This window comes from Ipomoea triloba, chromosome 9, assembly GCF_003576645.1.
Source record: "Ipomoea triloba cultivar NCNSP0323 chromosome 9, ASM357664v1".
Classification (NCBI taxonomy): Eukaryota; Viridiplantae; Streptophyta; class Magnoliopsida; order Solanales; family Convolvulaceae; genus Ipomoea; species Ipomoea triloba.
In genome coordinates, this window is record NC_044924.1 from 6,985,659 (window position 1) to 7,008,270 (window position 22,612).

The 22,612-nt window shown below is 37.3% G+C and overlaps 4 protein-coding genes across 5 annotated transcripts; 3 read left to right on the forward strand and 1 right to left on the reverse strand.

Moving 5' to 3' along the window:
• Positions 1-228: 228 nt before the first annotated feature.
• LOC116030215 (protein SRC1-like) lies at positions 229-839 on the reverse strand. Its single transcript, XM_031272391.1, has one exon. The coding sequence runs from the start codon at positions 781-783 to the stop codon at positions 463-465; it is 321 nt and encodes a 106-aa protein (XP_031128251.1). The 5' UTR covers positions 784-839; the 3' UTR covers positions 229-462.
• Positions 840-3,595: 2,756 nt separating this feature from the next.
• Positions 3,596-10,156, forward strand: LOC116030770 (probable zinc metalloprotease EGY1, chloroplastic). 2 transcript variants are annotated; one of them, XM_031273101.1, is made up of 11 exons: positions 3,596-4,001; positions 4,552-5,010; positions 5,151-5,291; positions 6,489-6,590; positions 7,267-7,478; positions 7,729-7,779; positions 7,858-7,927; positions 8,290-8,358; positions 8,673-8,723; positions 8,836-8,996; positions 9,788-10,156. In XM_031273101.1, the coding sequence occupies exons 1-10, from the start codon at positions 3,672-3,674 to the stop codon at positions 8,992-8,994; spliced, it is 1,644 nt and encodes a 547-aa protein (XP_031128961.1). In that variant the 5' UTR covers positions 3,596-3,671; the 3' UTR covers positions 8,995-8,996; positions 9,788-10,156. The 2 variants fall into 2 exon arrangements, with proteins under 2 accessions (XP_031128961.1, XP_031128962.1); XM_031273102.1 differs by having other exon boundaries at positions 4,555-5,010.
• Positions 10,157-11,399: 1,243 nt separating this feature from the next.
• On the forward strand, positions 11,400-16,986 carry LOC116030355 (cationic amino acid transporter 2, vacuolar-like). The gene is made up of 14 exons (XM_031272585.1): positions 11,400-11,989; positions 12,455-12,656; positions 12,853-12,937; positions 13,486-13,626; positions 13,716-13,834; positions 13,924-14,020; positions 14,116-14,288; positions 14,383-14,449; positions 14,541-14,699; positions 14,809-15,052; positions 15,747-15,849; positions 15,973-16,085; positions 16,253-16,328; positions 16,450-16,986. The coding sequence occupies exons 1-14, from the start codon at positions 11,788-11,790 to the stop codon at positions 16,604-16,606; spliced, it is 1,938 nt and encodes a 645-aa protein (XP_031128445.1). The 5' UTR covers positions 11,400-11,787; the 3' UTR covers positions 16,607-16,986.
• A 990-nt stretch (positions 16,987-17,976) lies between these two features.
• LOC116029444 (zinc finger protein VAR3, chloroplastic) lies at positions 17,977-22,149 on the forward strand. Its single transcript, XM_031271456.1, has 5 exons — positions 17,977-18,543; positions 18,872-18,989; positions 19,493-19,776; positions 20,177-20,275; positions 20,367-22,149. The coding sequence occupies exons 1-5, from the start codon at positions 18,098-18,100 to the stop codon at positions 21,889-21,891; spliced, it is 2,472 nt and encodes an 823-aa protein (XP_031127316.1). The 5' UTR covers positions 17,977-18,097; the 3' UTR covers positions 21,892-22,149.
• The last annotated feature ends 463 nt before the right edge of the window (positions 22,150-22,612 follow it).

Consider the following 22,612-nt stretch of genomic DNA (forward strand, 5'->3'; position numbering starts at 1 on the left):
AACTTTCTATGAGAAGGCACAAACTAATTTCATCTATCTCTTTTTTTTTTTTATTACTATTTGACTCTGTTACAATGTAGTATCCGTTTATAACTACTTTCTCAACTAAATGAGCGCTCCATCTCATAATCAATGATTAAAAAATAAAAATAAAAAAAACAAATAAAAAATGCAAGAGCATTATATTTCTGTAATATAAAATCAGGCTAAATCGCACCCATGCAAATGTTTAGACTTTAGAGGTAAGCATTTTTATTTAACCGCTGTTAAAAAGAGAACACACATGTATCCATAGTCCATACACACATGTAATTACGCACTAAACAAGGCAACAAATACACACACGTTTGACTTATTTTTTTAATTATTATTTAATAAACTCCGACCATATATCTCATCAGAAGTAGAACTGAACTCCATCGCCGGCAAATTAAGTCCATCAACGGCGGACGATGGACGGATCTAATCGCTGTCGCTGCTGCTGCTGCTGTCATGGCCGTGCTCCCCGTGCTTCTTCTTCTCCTTCTTTTTCTTCTTCTTCTCCTCCTTGTCGTGGTGCTCGCCGCCTTCGCCGTGGATCTTGTCCTTGACCTTCTCCACTAACCCTTCCTTGTGCTCCTCCTTGTGCTCGCCTTTATGCTCGGCCTTGTGCTCGCCGCCGCCGCAGTGCTCCGCCTTGTGTTCGCCGCTATGGTGGCCTTCCGCCTTGTCGTGGTGCTTCTCCTCCTCCTTGTGGCCTCCCATGTGGAGCTTCTCCTCGATCTTGTGAATAATTCCTGACATTTTTTTTATATATATTATCTTTCTTCTACGATCTGTGTAGTAGTAGTGTGATTAGATCGGCCCCCTGCGAATAAATTTATAGGAAGAGAAAACGCGGAAAGATGATGATCTGTGTAATTGCCCAAATTACTAACTTGCCCTCTTTACGTGGACGGTCCGTGTGACTTCGACGCTTTATCCATACAAAATTCACAATTTTTTTTTTCTTCCAATCTCTCCTTCATCTCGCCATCCCTCTCCTCTATCAAAACAAAAAATTTCAAATAAAAAAAAAATCACTAATAAATATATTTGGTAGTTTTGGTAATATTTGGTAGTTTTGTTATGTGACTATGTAAGAAAAATTCATTTAAATATATAGGTGTGTACTATCCGTATAAATTTCATAATTTTCAAATAAAAGATAGAAAAACTAAAATAAACAAAGTCTTATTAAAAAAAACAGTCTTAATGTGTAAGTTAAATATAGATAAATGAGAGTGTTTGTTAAAAGAAGGATGTAATAACTAATCATAATTGATTGCTTTCTTAATGCAATTTTTAAATTAAATATATGAATTTTCTAATACAATTGTACGTGTAGTTTAGTGTAATATGTGTACTGTTTGATTATTTATAATTATAAAAGGTAATATTTGTTCTAGTGTGTATATAACAAACTCGTGATATTTAAATACAAGAATTATGATTTACCTGTGAAGAAAGAATTATGATTCACCTATTTAATCACGCTTTTCGAGGTGCGATATTAAGTTTTATTTAATGGGGAGTAGTGTAATTAAATTTAAATAATAAAACTTTTTCATAAAATAGCCTTCATCAAAATTAGTCTAAACTTGGATTCGTTGATTCAGTTGGAGTCTTGGAGAGTATCAAATGCCACTTGCCCTCTCTTTATCAGACAAATGTTATCTACATAGGCATGGGCAGTGCACCGAATCTTTGTTTGCTGAAAAGTGAAAACGACGCCTTAGATTTTTTGTACTTAACGGACCCATTAACTTGCCGTTTGCCGACAGCCTGCGTCGTTAAACGGGCCTCAGTATGGGCTTTTAGTAAATAGGTGTTGGTCCAGCAAATCCAATCTAATTATTACATACCCAAAACGCTCTCAATGGTGTGACCCAAAACACTTTTCTGGATTTCAAGCACATCTTAAAAGACAATTTTACATCTCGGGAGAGTTTGGGTTGTTATGCCGTGGACCCATGTCCACTTTGCAAGGTGGACCTGGATCTACATTCACATACACTATACTCTACATTCACACTTTGTAAACTTTACATTCACACATTACAGGATTATATGTTTAGTAACTATATTACCACTGTTGTGCATTCACACATTCAAAACTCTATATTCACAGGTCCTATACTCCATATTCACAATTTGAGAACTCCACATTCACACATTACAGGGCTACAAGTTGCTAGAACTTTTAACTCTATTACAGATTCACACATGCATAACTCTACATTCACGATTTCTATACTCCATATTCACAATTTGAAACCTCCGCATTCACACATTTCTGGGCAACTCTACATTCACACAATCATAAATCTACATTCACGATTTCTATACTCTACATTCACACTTTGAAACCTCTACATTCACACATTTTTGGATAACTATATATTCATCAATATGTTTACTAATTTTTATTTAAAAAAAAAAAAAGAAAAAAAAAGAAGAAGACAAAAACGACGTAGTTTTGGACCCAGGTCCACCTTGCAAGGTGGACCTGGGTCCACAACATAATTTGCCGGAGAGTTTGGAGTCGATTTTTATTCATGAATTAAATGAACTTTTCTATATTTTTAAATTCCTTTTATCACTTATTTGATTTATTTTGTTTTTTGCCTTAATTTTTAGTACTTGAACTTATGATGAAATACCATTTTCTTAATTATTTCTTAACCCAATATAATTGTTTATCCTTTGATTCATTTATGATGTTCATTATTTTTGAACTAATAATCGTCGACATATTAAATTCATATATGTTTGATGAATATATTTGCATTAGAGATATCATTTGTATCATTTAGCTTAGCTACAAAAATAAAAATTAATGCAATATTTAATGATTTAAATTGAAAAGAGATTATGATTAATCAACCTAAATATTAATTATAATACTCTTGAAAAATATATTAGCATAAACGTCTTGCAATCTCACTAATATGCAATTGTTTTTGGTATGTATTTATTGTGGTCAATGGGGTTCAAATAGATTCATAGGCTCACCAACTTCCATGTAGTGTGACAACATCTCGATTACCATTTAAAGTGAGTGGTCATAAGTTAGAATCCTGGTGGCGAGACTTAGATTATTTGGCTCAAAATGTTTGAAAAAGTATAAAACGAATACACCTTATAAAGAATAATGAGTATTTTTAAAAAATCATAAGTTCAAGTACTCATTTATCATCGGTTGGTGTTTCTAATTTTGCTTTTGATTTTCTTAATTGTGTTAGTGTTGATTAGTCATTTAATTTATTTAATTAATTGAATTATTATCATATATTTGTAAGTACATAATAAAACACTAGTTAATACTAGCACTCGTAGACAATGTTACTTAACCTTCTATATACTTAAAAACAATATGTGCATTTACAAACTGTGTATCAATGTCATTTCACAAACAAAATTTATTCTACAACAATTTCATCAGCTAAGTATAAACTGTGCTATAATCTTGATTATTACACTTTGATTTGTCACCAAAAAAAGTCAAATATCTCAAAATGAAGAAAAATAAAAATAAAAAGACAACAGATATTTTAGTCCGGCGAATAAGATATACTATGGTCTATGGAGATGCTATGAAGTGAAGAAGGAGAAAAACCATTGGCGGGGGCTTTCATCTCCTTTGCAATACGATGGCAACGTTCACAAGCTGTAGCTTCAGCAGCGCAATAAACCTGAGGTTCCATTTGAATCCTCCGACGAGTTACACGCTGAAGCACCGAATCCAGCTGAGGAGAATTTCAAAGAGAAATTTCGGCAGATTGATAATTAGGTCTTTCAGTGGCACCGACGGCGGTAATGGCGGCCGGAACAATGGAGACGGGAAGCTGGAAAAGGACAACTCTTCGAATACGGCTACAGCCACGACTACCACTACGGCTTCTGACGACGCCGCCGAGGATAGGCGCGGCGCAGGCGTCGCTAAGGATTCCGAGGATTCTCCACCATCCGTTTCTTCGAGAGTGAGCTTTTCTAATTTCTTTATTGTTCTCAGAAACAGTCTACAATTTATTGTGTATTGATAATTATCAAATTCTCCAGAGGCACAATTCAGGAGAGATACATTATGCTTATATGTTGGCATGAATAGCTTTTGTAATGTCATAGTTATTTTAAGTTTGTGTAATCTAAAGTATACCACAATTGCGGATGTAAGGTGAAATAGCTACTAAAGGTATGCCAAACTTGACTCTAGATTGGCCTAATAAATGTTTTGTTGGAATTGGTTTGATAGTTAATCGTGGACATGATTTATTGCTGGCCAGTAACCAATATGATCGGCTCAAAATAGAAAATTAGAAGTATTCAGAATGAGTCAAGCTACTCCACCTTCAGTTATGATCAGCAGGATTAAACCTACTGTAACAATGAATCTTGTAAGAGACAAAACATGCTTGAATGGTGCTTTAATAACTAAAGAAAGAGGGAAGCATCAAGCTTAAGATAAAAAGGATTTGAAGATAAGATGATGCTAATGTACCTAATTTTTTTTTTATTCTTTTACCTTTGCAGCAGCCAACACTGGTTGGATCACCTTATAATAATTTCCAAATAGATTCTTTCAAATTGATGGAACTTCTTGGACCAGAGAAAGTTGATCCTTCTGATGTAAAGATCATTAAGGACAAACTTTTTGGATATTCCACTTTCTGGGTGACAAGAGAGGAGCCATTTGGAGATCTAGGAGAGGGCATTCTTTTCCTTGGAAATCTTAGGGGAAAGAGGGAGGATGTTTTTGCCAAACTTCAGAGTCAACTATCTGAAATTATGGGTGATAAGTACAACTTATTCATGGTGGAGGAACCTAATTCTGAAGGAGAAGATCCACGTGGTGGACCTAGAGTCAGCTTTGGAATGCTGCGTAAAGAGGTTTCTGAACCCAGTCCTACAACACTGTGGCAGTATGTGATTGCTCTTATTTTATTTCTTCTTACAATTGGATCCTCTGTGGAGCTAGGAATTGCATCTCAGGTTTGTTAATCCTTGTATTTTGTTATTTTTCCATTTCCTTTCACATGATCACTTCATGCCAATTCTTGTATCATTGTTATCTTTAGTACACTAAGGTTGAATAGGAGTGTTCTAATTTATTGTGATTTTTGCTTAAGCAGATTAATCGCCTTCCTCCAGAGGTAGTTAAGTACTTTACTGATCCAAATGCCATTGAACCACCAGACATGCAGCTTTTGTTACCCTTTGTAGAGTCTGCTTTACCCTTAGCTTATGGTGTCCTGGGAGTGCAGTTATTCCATGTAAGAATTCTTTCTGTTACTTAGTTGCTATAATGGCATTACATGTTACATGAAAGATTAACAATGACTAAAGTCAGGAACAAAGTTCAAACTATAGGTAAATTTTTGAATAATTTCACTTGGATCCCCTGAGGTTGGAGTCAGTACACTTGGAGTTCCTGATGTTTTATGGATTAAAATTTATGCTATAAACACTAAAAATAATTTTCTTTCTTTTCTCTTTGTCTTTTAAACAATATTTCTTAAAAAATGGAATTGAAATTTCTCACAATATAATAGAAATGAATATGTACTCTAGATTAAAGTGAATAGAGAATGAAAGCTCATGGGACCCCAAGAATAGTTTTATTACAGGACTAACAGTAGGGGTCCAGCTTACTGGCACAAACCTCAGGAGGACTGTGGACTAAGTGAAACTATTCCTTCTTTAACTTTTTTTTTTAATGTCGTTTTCCCATAAGCGTCTATTACTCTTGCTGGAACCCATCCGCTCCCATCTCCTTAACCATATGCTGTCCTTATAGCGCAGTTACATTATGTATGAATTATGTCCACGAATTCAAGGTTTAATAAAGGGTTCTGACACTCAATTGAGTGAGCAGCATTCTCTCATATAGAAATAACAGAGAAATAGGTTAAAAAAATTCCCAAAACTAAACTGAGTGTTTTCTAGAGATTTGGGGGCTCTGCATTATCTTTCAGAGAATGTTTTTACTGAAACTTCACACTATTCATTTTTCCCACTGTTTCTGAAAATTTTTATTGCACTCCATAAGCATATATTAATATTCTTTTTCTCCTATATTCTGTTATTCTTTGTGACTAAATTCAATGTGAAAAAGAAGTTCTTATATTTCTCCACATTGTTGGATAACTTGTCATTTTCCCTTCCATTTTATACATTTGTGAGAAAAATACTTCTTTGCCAATTATTTTCTTCATCTTCTGTGTATCCTATTTAGATCGTTTTGTTGCCATATCCTTCTTAATAAACCATGCAGTTAATTTCATGGAAATGTATACAATGACAAGTGTATTTCTTTAGAAAACCTATTGCAGAATGACCAACTTGTTTTGATGCTGTAGGTATTTTAGTGGGTGGTTTAACATATATTTGTCTACTGCCACCCTTCCCTTGTATATCTTTAATAATTCTTCAACTTTATAATTCTAAGTGAAGGAGTTTATTTCCTGCAGGAAGTTGGGCATTTTCTGGCTGCCTTTCCAAGAAAAGTGAAACTAAGCATTCCTTACTTAATTCCAAACATTACCCTTGGGAGCTTTGGAGCGATCACTCAGGTAATATTTGGTTTCAGTTCTAGCAAATGTGAACTTAGTGAAATTGGCAAAACGACAATTCTTATGTTTATATTAGATCAACATAAGTGGAGTCTTTCATGTTTTCTTTAAAGAACTTCCCATCTAGAGAGAGAGAGCTGATTAAGAAGCATGTAATTATCTCCCTGTTTGTAATGGTTCTTTTTTGGTTGACGGATCTCCATATGTTGAGAGGGCCTAGAACACTAATTGTGGAGCCTACCACATCATGCTATTTCTTTTCCTCTCCATGTGTGTTTCTTTCTAGTAGGAAGCATACATGCCAAATGGCACCAGTAATGGGAAAACAAATGCTTTTTGCCTTTTTTCATATGGAAGTCCAAGAATATGTTATTCAAGCACAACATTGAGAGATGCTTTGAGAAAATATGTGGGAATATCCTAAATAGTACAGAATTTCAATTTTTTTGGTTCATTTTAAAATGCTAGGCTATTTTGCAATAGATTGAAGTACAAAATTGGGCAGGTTTTACAGTATAAATTTATTCTTGGTCCATTTTATCCATGCCAGAGCAAAATTTGCTTTTCAATAATCTTCATTAATTGTTATTGTTATTTTTCTTTTCACTGTTTAAGGCCCTGATGCATATGTGTCATTCTTGTTAATCTTTTCCATCCTTTGTGTTCACTCCTGCAGTTCAAGTCTATTCTTCCTGACCGAAAAGCCTTGGTTGACATTTCTCTAGCTGGGCCATTTGCTGGTGCTGCATTGTCTTCTGTCATGTTTGCTGTTGGCCTACTACTTTCTTCAAACCCAACTGCTTCAGGAGACTTGGTTCAGGTTCCTAGCACACTTTTCCAAGGCTCCTTGCTTCTTGGACTTATTAGCAGAGGCATTCTCGGTTATTCGTAAGTTTAGCCTTCCTTAGGTTCTGTCAAAGAAGAGTTCATGGAATAAATCTTCAAATCTTACTCACAAATTACTTTCTGCTGTAACATGAAAGATCCTCTACATATATATAATTATCATTTCAGAAATGGACAACATTTACCATGTGTCATTAATATTGGGGTATTCTTGCATTACCATCATTGTCTGTTTTAGCTTCCGTAAACTCCCTTGTTACAAATATTTGACCTTTGTCCTTGTATTTCACAGAGAAATGCACGCCGCTGCAGTTTCAATCCATCCTCTTGTGATTGCTGGCTGGTAATCACTGTTTTAGTTTTAGCTTTTCCAAGTTTACCACTTGTAACTTTGTAAGCTTACTGCAAGGTGTCTTTGCAGGTGCGGCTTAACTACGTCAGCTTTCAATATGCTACCGGTTGGATGTCTTGATGGTGGCAGAGCTATTCAGGTAACTTTTATCTTTTTTTCTGTAGTTTCAGTGATTGACTGAAGGCTTGAAGTTAACATAAAAGTATTAATGGCTTCCCTAAGAACTTAAGAAGCTAGGACAACATTTCTAAAGATATTATATGAGTGTTCAACAACACATCTGACAAGCTATATGTGCTGAACACTTGAACACATCAGAGAAGATTTCTCTGTTTTGTTTCTTTGCCAGACATTAGGGACACATGGCATCATGCTTTTTTCCTTTGTCTTATGTCTTCTCCTCAAGATTTCTATTTTCTTTGATTTTACTTCAGGGTTTTGATGAGTGATGGTAAAGTTCCCTTTGCATTTGCTAATTTTCCACTACACTTCTCCTGACAGGGTGCTTTTGGAAAAAGTGCTATCATTGCCTTTGGTCTGGTAACTTACACAATGCTGGGGCTTGGAGTGGTAGGCCTTCCCTTAAGCTTGTTTGTTTCAATTCCCCATAGTTCAACATAATGTGTTACTTTATTAAGTCACGTGATAAGTCAACCTTTATCCACCTCAGCATAATCTAATTTCTGAGATCAACCAATTGTCTCAATTAAAGCATAACATTCTCTTCTGCTATTTATAAAATTATGTAGTAGTGCACATAGAAATCTGCTGACAGACTGTTCCTTTAAGTCCTTTCTTGGCTGTCTATGTAGTTTTGACTAGTTTCCTCTAATTTCTTCACAACATTGATGCTCATCGAGATTTTTAATTTGTGAATCTCTCAGCTGGGTGGACCTTTGTCACTTCCATGGGGATTATATGTGCTCCTGTGCCAGGTATTTAAAACTTAAAATTCCAGTGTAAATAAAATGAGACAAAAAAAGGCTATTATCTCATTTCTGGTAAAGACTAGTCTGAACTACAATAATTTGTTTCCATGGTGCACAGAGGACTCCAGAGAAGCCTTGCTTGAATGATGTGACGGAGGTGGGAACCTGGAGAAAAACTCTTATTTCTGTGGCTGTATTTCTTGTAGTGTTGGTTCTGCTTCCAGTATGGGATGAGCTTGCAGAGGAGTTGGGCATTGGTCTCGTATCAACCTTCTGAATGTGAGTGCTAAGAATTCTGAATTTTGAATTTTTGATAATTGAAACTAAGGCTCAAGTGAGTAAATGGCATTTAGCATTCAATTGAAGAATCATGCTTGTTACTATTTTGCATATATATATATATATATATATATATATATATATATATATATTTATATATGTGTGTGTGCGTGCGCACTGTGCATAGGCGCATAGGGTGGGTCTCCATTTAGTGATTTACTATTATCCGTTATGATTATGATGATGAATAATAATTAAATAAAAATTTGAATATATATATATTTCTAAGGTAAGATGTGTCGTACATGCATAATGATTAATGAATAATCTTCACCTAACAATGTAAATATTGGATTCAAATTGTAAGGGAACATGCATTTTTGGTCTCAAGTTGTGCACCACTAGCCTTTTTAGTGTGTGGGTGGAGGGTGCTCATGGTTGTTCATTTTTGTAAGTATCTGTATAATTCTCAGGTGTTATGATTTTCCATTCATCGATGCCACATTTTTATTATTTTGCCCCATCTCCTATTTTAGCTATTTCCTAAATCGGGTTGACTTAAATGTGATTTTGCAAACCATCAACCTAGTAGTAGATAAGAGATATTAAGGGATGGTTGATGGAGGATTGGAGGTAGTGGGACACATTAGAACAAAAGATTAAAAATGTAACATCAAGACTTGAACATGCAACATTGTGATATGGATCAGAATTGCAATAAGGGGGTGCATAATTAGTTTTATTTTAATTAATGTTTTGTCATTATTTTCACTAATACTATTGAATTACAGGAGTGGAGATGAGACAACTGACAAGGCTAATTAAAGGGATGTCACATTGTCACCTATTCTGCTCAGATAAGAAGGAAATGCTTTTCACTTGGTTTTTGAAGTTGACGCTGAGGGCGAAGGTGAAAATCACGCAATCTTTCGTTTTATAGAATTTTATTTATTTTTATATACGTAGTAACTAGTAAGTGAACACAACTATTTTTTTAGTAGATTAGAAGATTAGAACATGAGTGCAAATTAAGCCAGTAATATACTCGTATATTTTGTTTTAGTTTTATTGCAGTTATTCCTAAAATTAAATGATGTCCCAGAATAAACGAGAAATTTGGTGTATTTGCCAATATAATGCTAATACGTTCCTCATTTTAATTGTCTTGGAAAACTGTCTTGCATATTGGTATTCTCCCCATTAACTCATTAAAAACACATGTAAAAGTGCTTTACTTTTGTCATTTGAGTGCAAAATCTATATATTGAGAAAAAGAGCACATTCAACTCTCCGTCACTTTAGATAACACGAGCCAAGTCATTAAGGTAGGCTTCGTCACTACCCAAGGGGTTGCATCAAGGACCACCTAGTTGGTTTGTTAGTGTGCACCCAATGAGAGCATCGACAATCTTATTTTGTTCCCGATAAATCATTCGAGGGAGATCCTCCAATCTTTACCAACCATTGTATAGTTTCCTCAACAATCTTTCAAATATGTAGACTCTTAGAAGCCTGGTTCTTTCTTGAATCCACACAAGGACACAACGTTTGACTGGATTTCCACATCCCGGAGGCCCTTATCCCATGCCCATTTCATACCCTTGACAATAGCTTTCGCTTCAATTAAAGGTGCCTCGCCGTGCTCTATCTTTTCCAAGAAGCCCTTCATCCACTCTCCATTATTGTCTCTGAGAATTCCACCAATCCTGGCCTTCTTCATGGAATTTATAGCACTTCCATCAACGTTGATGGTGTATCGACTGACCAGACCAACAAGAGTGCGCCACATCAAGCCACTTGCATCTAGAACATTTAATGTTTAACCGACTTGCTTAGTATAAATAAGATGGTCCTCCCCTCACTTGTAATATCCAATGTATTATTACACAACATCACTTGTAATATTCACGACCTTGGAACATCACACCATTTATGGTATTTGCTACATTGTAACACTATATCACTTATATTTATTTTTTTCTCAATAATATAACATAGCTTAGTCCGCTCGGTCCTCACACGACAAACTGACTGAGGAGTCCAACCGACCAACTGACTAAGCGTCCTTTTACTTGTTCACAATATACGCATTCATAGTGTAATCATAATTTCTAGTCCAATTTATGCTATCGATATATATTATATAATGGATTTAATTAAATGATTAAAAGGAGTATTATTTTTTATGAAATGGGGTTGGTGGGTAAGATCCGAGAAGAGAGAAACATTGGATGCAGTTTCCCAAACTTTAAGACAGGCAATTCCAATGTGCGCTATAATATATACGCGACCATGAAAATTTACGCGCGTGTAAAGCACGTGTAGCCACAAAGACTAACAATAATATCCGCCCATTTATAACGGCGATGACAGAAGAGGAAAAATCTATGAATAAATAACCTTTAATCCGCTTCCCCATCCCTACAACAGCACGTTGGACAAAAAGCGTAGCAGAGGGCGACGCAGATTCCCCTCTTTCTTTATTCCCCCAAAAAACACCATCTTTTTGAGCTGAATCTTTGCCTGCCTTCCCCCATATTCTCCAAGATTCCGTTGCTGTGATTGCAGGCAGAGGCAGCTCTATCCCCCCGTAAAGAACACCCACCTTCTTCATAGCTTTTCTCCTTAGTTTTCTCTGTAAAGAATTGTATATATATCATTGTCTGGATGTGTATTGGTTGCTGAAGAGATTGAGGCTCTCCACTTTGTGCATGGTAAAAGGAATAAGAGAAAAGGGTGTTAGAAAGATCACATCTTTGGAATAGCAGGGTTTGGGAATTGAATAAGCATCATGGGATTTGTTTCTAATTGGCAAAATGAGGGTGGTGATTGTGGTGGGGGTGGCTTTTCTTGGGGATTGGGAAACCTTGTTAGGAGGAAGAAGGTTGATTCTTCTCCTTCAGACTCATCGTTGCCTTCATCTTCTGGACACGGTAGTAGAGGTCATCATCAATTGGCTAAGGCTTTGACTGTCCCTCATCTCATTGCCATAGGTAATTCAAATGAAAAAAAAAAGTTTTTTGTTTGTTTGTTATTAATAGTGTTGATTTGATCAAGGTTTTGTAAATTTCTTTGCTTAATTGTTTCCCCCCTTCATGGTAAATATTTTTTTTTTGAAAGCTTCATGGTAAATATTTTGGTTTTCAATGATTCTTAATATGCCCAAAGGTTTATCATTTCTGTCTCTTTGTTCCATGTGTATTGATTTGTTCTATTCTCATGTTCTGTATGGAGAATCTTTGTTCTTATTGTATACACTTTTTTTTTTTGGGCTGGATTTGTTCTACCCCATATGTGCAACCAGTTTCTGAATTGAATTCCCCACCCCCACATGAAACTTTAATTATGACTTCATTTGCAAAATGTTTGTTAGTAACTAATATATGATGTCTATGCCATATGATTCTTGTAACTGTAACTAATACTTAAATGGCTGGTGGTTAAAAAATCATTATTAGGTGTCGGATCAACCATCGGAGCTGGGGTATATATTCTCGTTGGCACAGTCGCCAGAGAGCATTCAGGCCCAGCCCTTACCTTTTCCTTCTTAATAGCTGGGATAGCAGCCACACTTTCTGCATTCTGCTATGCTGAGCTTGCTAGTCGTTGCCCGTCAGCTGGGAGTGCATATCATTACTCTTACATATGCGTTGGAGAAGGGTAATGCTAGTGGATTTGAGTGTTCCCGATCTGGCATTTATATATATGATTAATATATTCTAATAATGCTGCCACATATTTTTTATTTCTCAATCAAGTGTAGTCGGTATGAACCATAAGGTAATGAAAATTGTGGTGATCTTATGTCAAGGTTTAAATATTTGTTCTTCTTTTAACACACTTGGTTTCCTATCAGAGTTGCTTGGTTGATTGGTTGGGCACTAATATTGGAATACACAATTGGAGGTTCTGCAGTAGCTCGAGGCATATCTCCAAATCTGGTACTGTCAATCCTCCTTAGTACTCTGTAGTAATTTTCTTTAATGGGGCTTTTCCGGTATATACACTCTTGGACATTGTTATTTATTTATATATGTTTTCCCTAAGAATAACTGGTAAGCATTTCTTTTCCTGTGGTTTTGAACAGTTGTCTCTCGATTCTTGTCTCATATGAATAGCAGGTTTTTAGTCTTCCAAACTAGACTGTAGTATCCTCTCTTTGTAGTCTCGTATCTCCAGCCCCTTCTTGATCTATTTTACCCTGGCCTCGTATGGTGTTTCATATCTCCATTTGAAGAACACGTTGTGGGTGATTGCTTCCTTTTTGGTGATCTTTGATTGTTTTAAAAAGTCTAGAGGCCAGATTGGAAGGAAAATCCTACTCCCCCTAAAGGAGATTAAAAAAGAGGGGAAAAGAAAGCAAAACTATGCATTATTTAGTGCTACCCGTATAAATTGTAATTTGATTATAATGGATGATGTTTTCCTATCAGTTACTTCTAAGTTCTAAGTGGTATTGCTTTTATCGAGTTCCCTTTTCTTTTGTTAGGCCTTGCTCTTCGGAGGTCAGGACAGTCTGCCATCTTTTTTAGCTCGTCACGCCATCCCCGGGCTTAATGTAGTAGTGGATCCATGTGCAGCACTATTAGTCTGTGTTGTCACTGGGCTTTTATGCGTGGGAATTAAGGAGGTATTCATTATTGTACATATTTGCATGAATTAATTTTCCTCATAGATGGCATTTCCCCTCGACTATGCTGAGCAACATAATTGTTGCAGAGTACGGTGGTACAAGGATTTGTCACGATCGCAAATATATGCGCTATGCTATTTGTTATTGTTGCTGGCGGATATTTGGGCTTTAAAAATGGCTGGCCTGGCTATGAACTTCCTACTGGGTAGATACCGGAACTTCTATTTAGTCATATTTTATATGTTTCCTTCAATAGTAGTTCTCTGACTTTTTATTTGACATATTAACCGATAGGTATTTTCCATTTGGGGTTGATGGAATGCTTGCTGGGGCCTCGACTGTTTTCTTTTCGTACATTGGGTTTGATTCCGTTGCTAGTACTGCCGAGGAGGTATTATTCCTAATACTATTATCATCCTCATTACCAACGTATATAATTTTCACCATTACACTTAGTATTGATATTGTTCCTAAACTTGGTGACAGGTGAAGAATCCTCAACGTGACTTGCCTTTGGGGATTGGTTTGGCATTGGCAATATGTTGCACGTTATATATGTTAGTCTCTGCTGTTATTGTCGGTTTGGTTCCCTACTACACAATGGACCCCGATACCCCAATCTCCTCTGCATTTGCGAGCCTTGGAGTTAACTGGGCATCGTAAGTAAAGCATTTTTCGTTTGTGCTATGTTCCATCCCATCCAGCTTCAAGAACGGAGCGTTTGACGTTACCAGCATATTTCTCCTTTTACAGATATGTAGTAACTATTGGAGCTTGTACCGCTCTTTGCTCAACATTGATGGGTTCTATACTACCCCAGGTAAACCCCTTTTCATTGCAGTTTCACGTGTGGGGGTGTTTCTTCGTAAATTTGCAATGCATAAACGTATTTTCTTTTCAATGATTCTCAGCCACGGATACTTATGGCAATGGCTCGAGATGGGTTGCTGCCATCATTTTTTTCGGATGTCAACAGGCGTACTCAAGTTCCCATCAAGAGCACTGTAGTGACTGGTTTACTTTCCGGACTGTTGGCGTTCTTCATGGATGTTGATCAGTTGGCAGGAATGGTATGCGTATCTTCTAACATCACGAAAATTTTCGTGGATTCCTTTTTTACCCTTTTCTCGATTTTGATTTCCGAGTTCTAGACTCTAGAGAGCTTCATTATTTATACAGGTCAGTGTTGGTACGCTTCTTGCATTTACAATGGTGGCAATTTCTCTGCTTATACTCCGGTATGTGCCACCAAATGAGGTTCCAACGCCATCATCTTCCCGGGATACGATAGATTCAGTAACCCTGTGTCCCGATGGTGGAAGTTCCAAGGACCTTGCTGCAGGTACAGGCAATAACCTTACATTGTCAAGTGGTGTAGCCGTTGAGCATCCTCTTCTAGAGAAAGCTGCGGATAGATTTAGCTGTAAGTTCATAGGCTCTTTTAATTGCCATTTCTATCAATAAATACTTAAATTGCATATCCTTATGGTGTACTATTATGCTTTAAAGACCAAATCATGTGCCTTTAATTCACGGCCTTGCATATGCATGTCTCAAAGTTTACCAATGGTAATAATGATATCATGGTACCAATGACCTTGTGGTCTAGTGGCACCCGGTTGCACCCCATGTGGAAGGGGGTGGGTTCGAGCCTCAGTGGAGGCGCTGCTGTCTCTTTGTGCTTCAGTAGGTTGAGAAAGTAGTTATGAACAGATACTACATTGTAACAGAGTTAGTAGTACTCAAAAAAAAAAAAAAAGAAGAAGAAGAAGAAGAGAAGAAGAGGACCTTTATGGTGGTGTTATGTGTTTTTGCTATCTTCCAAAACTTGTTAGAATCGAAAAAACTAAGCTGGGGCAACCCCAACCAAGCTGGTCAGATTGTCGGCTTGGTAACTATAAGATTCCAAATTCAGCTCCCAGTGAGAGCGGCCTATCAGCCTTCTTGGTTTGAGCAGGCTATGGGCAACCTAGTCTGGTTTACCTCCTTGTGGTCTTTTACCGGTTAGGGTCACCTAGTCAAACCGTTTGCTTTATTTGAACTCACACCTACCTAACGAAATAAAAAAGTATGTGTAGTCGTATTGCCTTATTCTCTTACTCCACTTTCTCCTACAGTTTTAGTAGATGAAAGGAGGAAAGTTGCTGGATGGACGATAATGTTTACATGCATTGGGGTGCTTGTACTTACTTCCGCTGCTTCATGTGTTAGCCTGCCAAAGTGCGTTCCTACTCACTCTCCTTTGTAAACTGCTCCAGTCTATAACGATACACATTATATCTTCCTATAGTCATTAAATTCGATGTGAACTCTGTTATGGCTTAATTATCAACTTGTGATCAGTTCTGCAAGGTTAACGCTTTGTGGAATTGGTGGGTTCCTTCTCCTATTCGGTCTGATAGTGCTCACGATCATAGACCAAGATGATGCAAGGCACAACTTTGGGTATTCGGGAGGTATGCCAATATGCCATGACTGATTATATAAGTTGCAGATACGCGATAAAATTTTCCCTTCCTCTGGAGATCCTCTTTTCGCTAAACAGCTCTTGAAATTACCTTAATCATGTGTAAGCTCTTCTGCTTTATAACAACTTTTGCATGAATGGATGTTCTTTGTCCAGGTTTTGTTTGCCCGCTTGTTCCACTTCTGCCAATTGTTTGCATTCTCATCAATGTATACTTGTTAATAAATCTCGGGTAAGTCCAAATTTAGTCTCGAAGCTACTTTTCTGTACTATCTGTTATATACAATGATGTTTGCTGTCTGCTGATGATGTTTCCCACGGGATTAATGCTTCCACCTGTTCTTCCTGTGCAGCGCTGATACTTGGGCCCGAGTTTCTGTGTGGTTGCTAATAGGAATACTCGTTTACGCTTTCTACGGCCGAACACACAGCACGCTGCACGGTGCAGTTTACCTGCCTGTAGCGCACGCAGACAAGGTTCATCAGACTAGAGCAATCACTCTGGCGTAAGTGAAAATCTGGGTTTTTTTTGTGCCCAAAATGGAGCTTAGGGCTGCTCTTATTCCACGAAGAAAGCTTCGGACAATTTGCTTCCATTGTTAAGTAAAGTTGTTGAGGTGTTTCAGTTGGTTAAGCACATTTTTGGTTCATTTTGCTGTAAATTCTGTCTGCAATTTCATGTATTTTGTAGTGTATAGCTGTGAAGATGGGGAGAAGAGTGGGGAAATGTTTGAAGCAAATTGTTTAGGTTGTGTTTTGTAAGGGTGCTGTGTTTTCAGTTGTGTTATATTTGTTGCATGGCTGGTTGGGTTCTTTGTGCATAGGGAAATTGTGAATATTGTGAATATTATGAAAGTAAGAATTGAATGCATTGTGCTGTTTTATGCTGATTTCCTCCCCTTTTTGGTTTTTTTTTTTTTTTTTTTAGATACTTTGATCAATTATAACTAGGGGTGTCAATGCAGGTCGCCTCGCCCCATTGCGTGTCCTATTTTCACGAGTTTTTGCAGGCCAGCTTGCGAAGCCTGCGGGCTAAGAAGTATTAACCTTAACCCGTCTCATGCAGGCTCGCGGACCCTGGGGGCCTAACTTCAAAAATAACAAATTTGTTATATTATTATTTTATAATCAAATAATTTAATCTAAATAATGTTAAATTTTACATTTTTTAAATGTTAATGTTGTGTGTGTGTGTATATATATATTTTGAAAAGTCTGCGGGCCACAATTTCTAGGCCCTAACCCATTTCACCGCGGGGCGGTTTAGGGTTGATCCGCAGGCTTTGGCCTACCTTAACACCTCTAAATTTATAAATTTGTCCACAATAGGCAAAAATTTTTTATTCTCAAAACTCACACGATAGGATAGTACCATATTACCACACAAGAAACTCACAACATTGGGTGTAATTCTCAGATTGTAACTGTTAGGACTTGTTTCTATGTTCTTAGTTATAAATCTACCATTCAAGAATCAACTAGATTGTTTGTATAGACTCTTTAAGTCGATTAAAAGGAAAACAATTTTTTTGTTTTTATAATATGAATTCCTCTTGTTTCCTATTGTATTCATACTTCAAATTTAGGAATTTCATACATGTATATATGTATACAAAATCTCGGATGCGTTTTACATCGGTAACTCATAAGAATTGAGCTAATAATGTCAAAAAAAAAGAAAAAAGAATTGAGCTAATAATGTCTTGAGTATTATAGGTTAGATGATTTTCAATACTAAAATAATTCTTTTTTGAAATTTGAAGGGGAGATTTTGTGAAATCTAGTGAAGTATAGGGTTACCTATGCAATTCACTAAACTATTTATACTGTCATAATTTAAATTTAAAATAAGAATAAAAATTTTAAAAATCAGAACCTACAATTACAAGTTTGGCCCCGCTGCATTTCTATCCACTCGCCGCTTCTATAGTTAACTCAGAGCACAGAGAAAACCCCTCTAAACCTCTAATCGCCGCCGCGCTCCGCCGCGTTCCTGCCCTAATGAGCGGCACTTCGAGGTTCTTTACACTTCTCACTGCCACTTCTTCACCCGTCTGCATACTCCACCGTCCTTGCTGCTTCCTACATCGGCCGTCTGTTATTTTCGGCCGCCGTCTCGCCGTCGTTCCTCGCCGCCTCGCCTTATATTCGCCTCCCAATTTCTCGTCCCCTCTTACACCAATCGCGACCTCCCAACAACAATTCCACTCCCAAGCCCTTCCAGTTAATAGCAATAACGCACTTAGCTCTTCTCCTTCTACAGCTCACCCTTGGCCAGAATGGTGCAACCTAATCAACGCGCTTTCCGCCAGTGGACGGGCGGAGGCGGAGCGTGGAGTAATCCATGAGGAGGATGCCTTTGTAGCATACCAGCAATTGCCTGATGATTTTGTTCGGGCTGCGACCGCGTGTTTAGCGTTTGCTCGCGAAAGACCTAACCTCTTGAGGTTTGATTCCCTTTGTCTTCTTATTTGACATTGCTTTACGTTTTCTCTAGCAAGTGAGCTATTGGAAATCTTATACTTAATCTGTATGTTTTGTGTATATAAATTATCATAAAGTATGGATGTAATTTTACTAATTTTCAAGGATACAATTCTTGTTGGTGGTAAAATGCTTAAAGACACGGTGTACTGTTATGAAAACATTTTCTGCTGGAAATGATGAAGTATATTATAATTGTTGGTGCCTAAGAATATGTAAATTGTGTTTAAAAATTAATAATACAGCCATACAGGAAATCTTGGATTTATTCTCCTTACAATGATTATACAGGTCACTTTCTAGGAGGGATATTGAGGTGGTTGTGTCAAATGGGACACCTTTTTTATTCAGAACTGCTCTTGAAACAGCACGTAGAATGAGGGCATTTCTTGGTATTGATGGAAACCAGGTAAGTTAATGGATACTTTATTTTCTGAATTGATTGTCATTAATTTCACTTTTAAGTTTTAATATATAACAATGGTTTCTTGGTGCATAATATGACCTAGGCATAAAAGTTCTTACCTATTATTCCATACTTAATACTGGTGAAGTGGGAAGGCTCCTTCATTGTAGCATGTTCTTACCTAAGCTCTAAATGATGGGTTGATCTGAATTGAAGGTGTGTGAGGTTGGATGTGCCCTGGTTTAGTTCCATCTTAAAACTTGGTAAAGTAGCCAAAACAATCAAACTTCCTTTGGTAGGAAAGTGTTTTCCCGAGGGAAGAAATGACACTGTAGAAAGATGTATGTGTCCGCATTAACTTTAAAGGGAAGAATAAAATATCAGATAAAGCCTCTGGTTTGAATTGGAGCTTTGTAATTTCCCATTAGGTCATTTATCATTTAGTTGATCAGCACTGATCACATCTTCCCGTTTTGCCTTACTCCAACTATAAAATTACATTTCAGGCAGTCGATCACAGTGAAGTACAGACAATTGATATTATGAAGTATATATTAAGTTATGCAAGCAACCTTGCTGGTTCTCCGGGGAGAAATACTCTATATAGTCGGGAACTGCTAGAAACATCTATTAGGAACCTTTTGCATGAATTGTTTGAACTTAGCTGGGGAACTCCAGTGTCTGTCTTGCCTCCTCCAGGAGTTGACCAGTTTCCAAGTAGATCTGGACAAACACCAAGGCCTGCTGGACAAGACATTGTTATGAAGAGAGGCGACTGGATATGCTCAAAGTATGTAACAAATTTATTTCCAACATTTTAAAGATTTTTCTTTTGTCTCTCTATTAGCATCTAGGTCAATTTGTCCCTAGTAATTAGTTTCTCTTTCTCTTATTTCTTTCGTTCTATAATTTTTTGGTTTTATATTTTTTCCTAGTTTTTGAGGTGTGATAACTTCTGGGATCTTGAATTTCTCTTTTTTGGGGTTAATTAAGAGGTGATACTTAGTTGACCTTTCTATACTTTGTTGTTTTAGCAGAATATAATTTTTCTTTTGCTAGTAGTGTGCGTTTGTAATGGAGGGAAGAAGCAGTGAGTGAGGAGAACTTTCAGTGTTAAGTTACTTTCAATCAGTAAGCTCCTACTATATTTGAAATCTTTATGCTATTTACCTTGATTTAATGTTACACAGGTGCAATTTTATGAACTTTGCAAGAAATATCAAGTGCCTTGAGTGTGAGGAAGCTAGACCAAGAAGACAGCTGACAGGCGGGGAGTGGGAATGCCCTAAGTGAGTCTTGGCTCTCTAATTGTCCTTTTGCCTTTTATAATTTATCATAATAACTGTTTTCTTAATGTTTCCTCCTTGTGTATAATTCCAGATGTGATTTCTTCAACTATGGAAGAAATGTGGTCTGCCTAAGATGTGATACCAAACGACCTGCTGAGGCTTCATTCAACACTGTTAATAACAGTTCAGGGAATGGCTATAGTGGGGGCTATGCTTATAAAACTGAAACCGATAAGAGGCTTGCTGAGAATGAAGAGAAAGCACAGAGATGGTTTAGTAAAATAAATGATGCTTCTGGTATAAACACCATGGCAGCGGATGAAGACTTCCCTGAGATAATGCCATTAAGGAAAGGAGAAAACAAGTTTGTGGTGAGCACAAGAAAGACATCCTTGGAAAGGAGGCTGTCTAACTTTCAATACAAAGGGAACTCGGTTAATGATGGCTTTCCAGAAGATAAGTCTTCTCGCACTGGTGGTTTAGACAAGACCCTTGACTCAGCGATTAGCCAGAGTTTAGATCGAATCCTTGGTGGTTCCTCTTCGACTCCAGATAAGATTGGTACTGAGCTAAATGCTGAAATAGAGACTAATACAAGTGGGAAAAACTTTGTTCCGTTACCTGCCAACATGTTTGCTACAAGGGAGCAACCCCAGGATACAGAGTATAAAACAGTGGGACGTGAATCTCTTCCTTCAGAAGGTGAGCTCCAAACTGGCTCCCCGACTTCTAGCAATGAGCTGGAGAAATCATTGGAGAATACGACTGATAGCCAGGATAAAGAGAAAGAGCAAGCTGAAAAATCAGAGAGTTGGTTTAGAAAAATGGCAGAACTGCATGATGTCAAAGATTTGCCGAGTGCAGTCTCTGATGATGACTTTCCAGAGATCATGCCAATGCGCAAAGGAGAAAATCGATTTGTAGTTAGCAAGAAGAAAGATCGTTCTTTAACCTCTCCAGTGTACAAAAGACAAGTGGCTATGGAGCAGGCAACCAGTAAGGGCTTTGTCCCATTTGTTCCATTTCCTCCTGGCTACTTTGCTAGGAAGGATTCACCAGATAGGTCAGGTTCACCCCAAACCCCTACAAGTGAAGCCCCGTCCAGTTCAACTCAGTCTGATGTTGCAAAATCACCGCCCCAACCTATTTCTATTGATTCTGCTGCGGTGGATAGGTCTCCTGATAAGTTGGATCGTGACCTAGGAAGCAGCAAATACACTGAGAAAGATAACGCATCCCAATCCAGTGTTTTGAACAGAGGTTCACCCCAGGTGCGCGAGAATCAGAACCTAAGAAGTGGCTGGACAGGAAAGAGCTTAGAAGGGTCTGCTGTGAAGGAACCAGATCCCTTGGACATGTCTGAAGAGGCAAAAACTGAGAGGTGGTTCCGGCGTGTAGCACAGATAAAAGACATCTCTGAGCTTAGTCAGATACCAGATGAAGACTTCCCATCAATAATGCCAATGCGTAAGGGGGTTAATAGGTTCGTTGTGAGCAAGCGAAAAACTCCTTTGGAAAGACGGCTGACCTCTACACAGTATAAGCGGAATATCCCTGTTGTGAGTTCTGATCCTATGAAAAATGAAAATGATGAAACTGAAACAAAACAAGTATAAGCATAAGCATCAGACTTTTTCCAGAACAATTTTCCTTCACAGCTCTAAAGTGAACATCCTTTTAATCTAGTGAATATATTCATTGATTTTGAAATATGCACTTTTGAATAGTTATTATGTAACTGTATGTCTCGAATATGGACTGTGGATACAGTTTATTGTGTAACAAACATTTGATACCTAGGTCCAACAGCAGAGGACAAGATTATTTGCATAAAAAGTAGATATAGTCTTTTCAATTAAATCTTTCTTTTGAAATTTTCTGTTACAGTGTTTTAGTTGCGATATTATTTTATGCATAGTTGAATTGTGCCCGACAACTGATGACTGCTAGTTGAAACGATCCTTTAAGGACTTCCATAATAGTATAAGGGGATCTTCTTATGGTCAATACGGGGGTTTACTTTAGTATACGCACTCGGATAGTAGTTACGAGTTTTCTCACCGTTCAAAAGAAAACAAAGTATAAAAATGGATTTTTTTTTTTTTTTTTGGTGTTAAAGTATTATCTTCATATTCCTATTTCTAAACTAGACGTATCTACAAGCAAGGAACATGCAATTTTGGGGCGAATTTCAACTTTCATTAAAATAATGAGGGGCTGAATTGTGTGAATTGCAAGACAAGCGCCGGATATCTTTCTTATGGGCAATTGGGTATCATATACGGTTGTTATACCATGGTCCATGGAGCTTTGTGCACCATGGTCCGAAAACGGTGC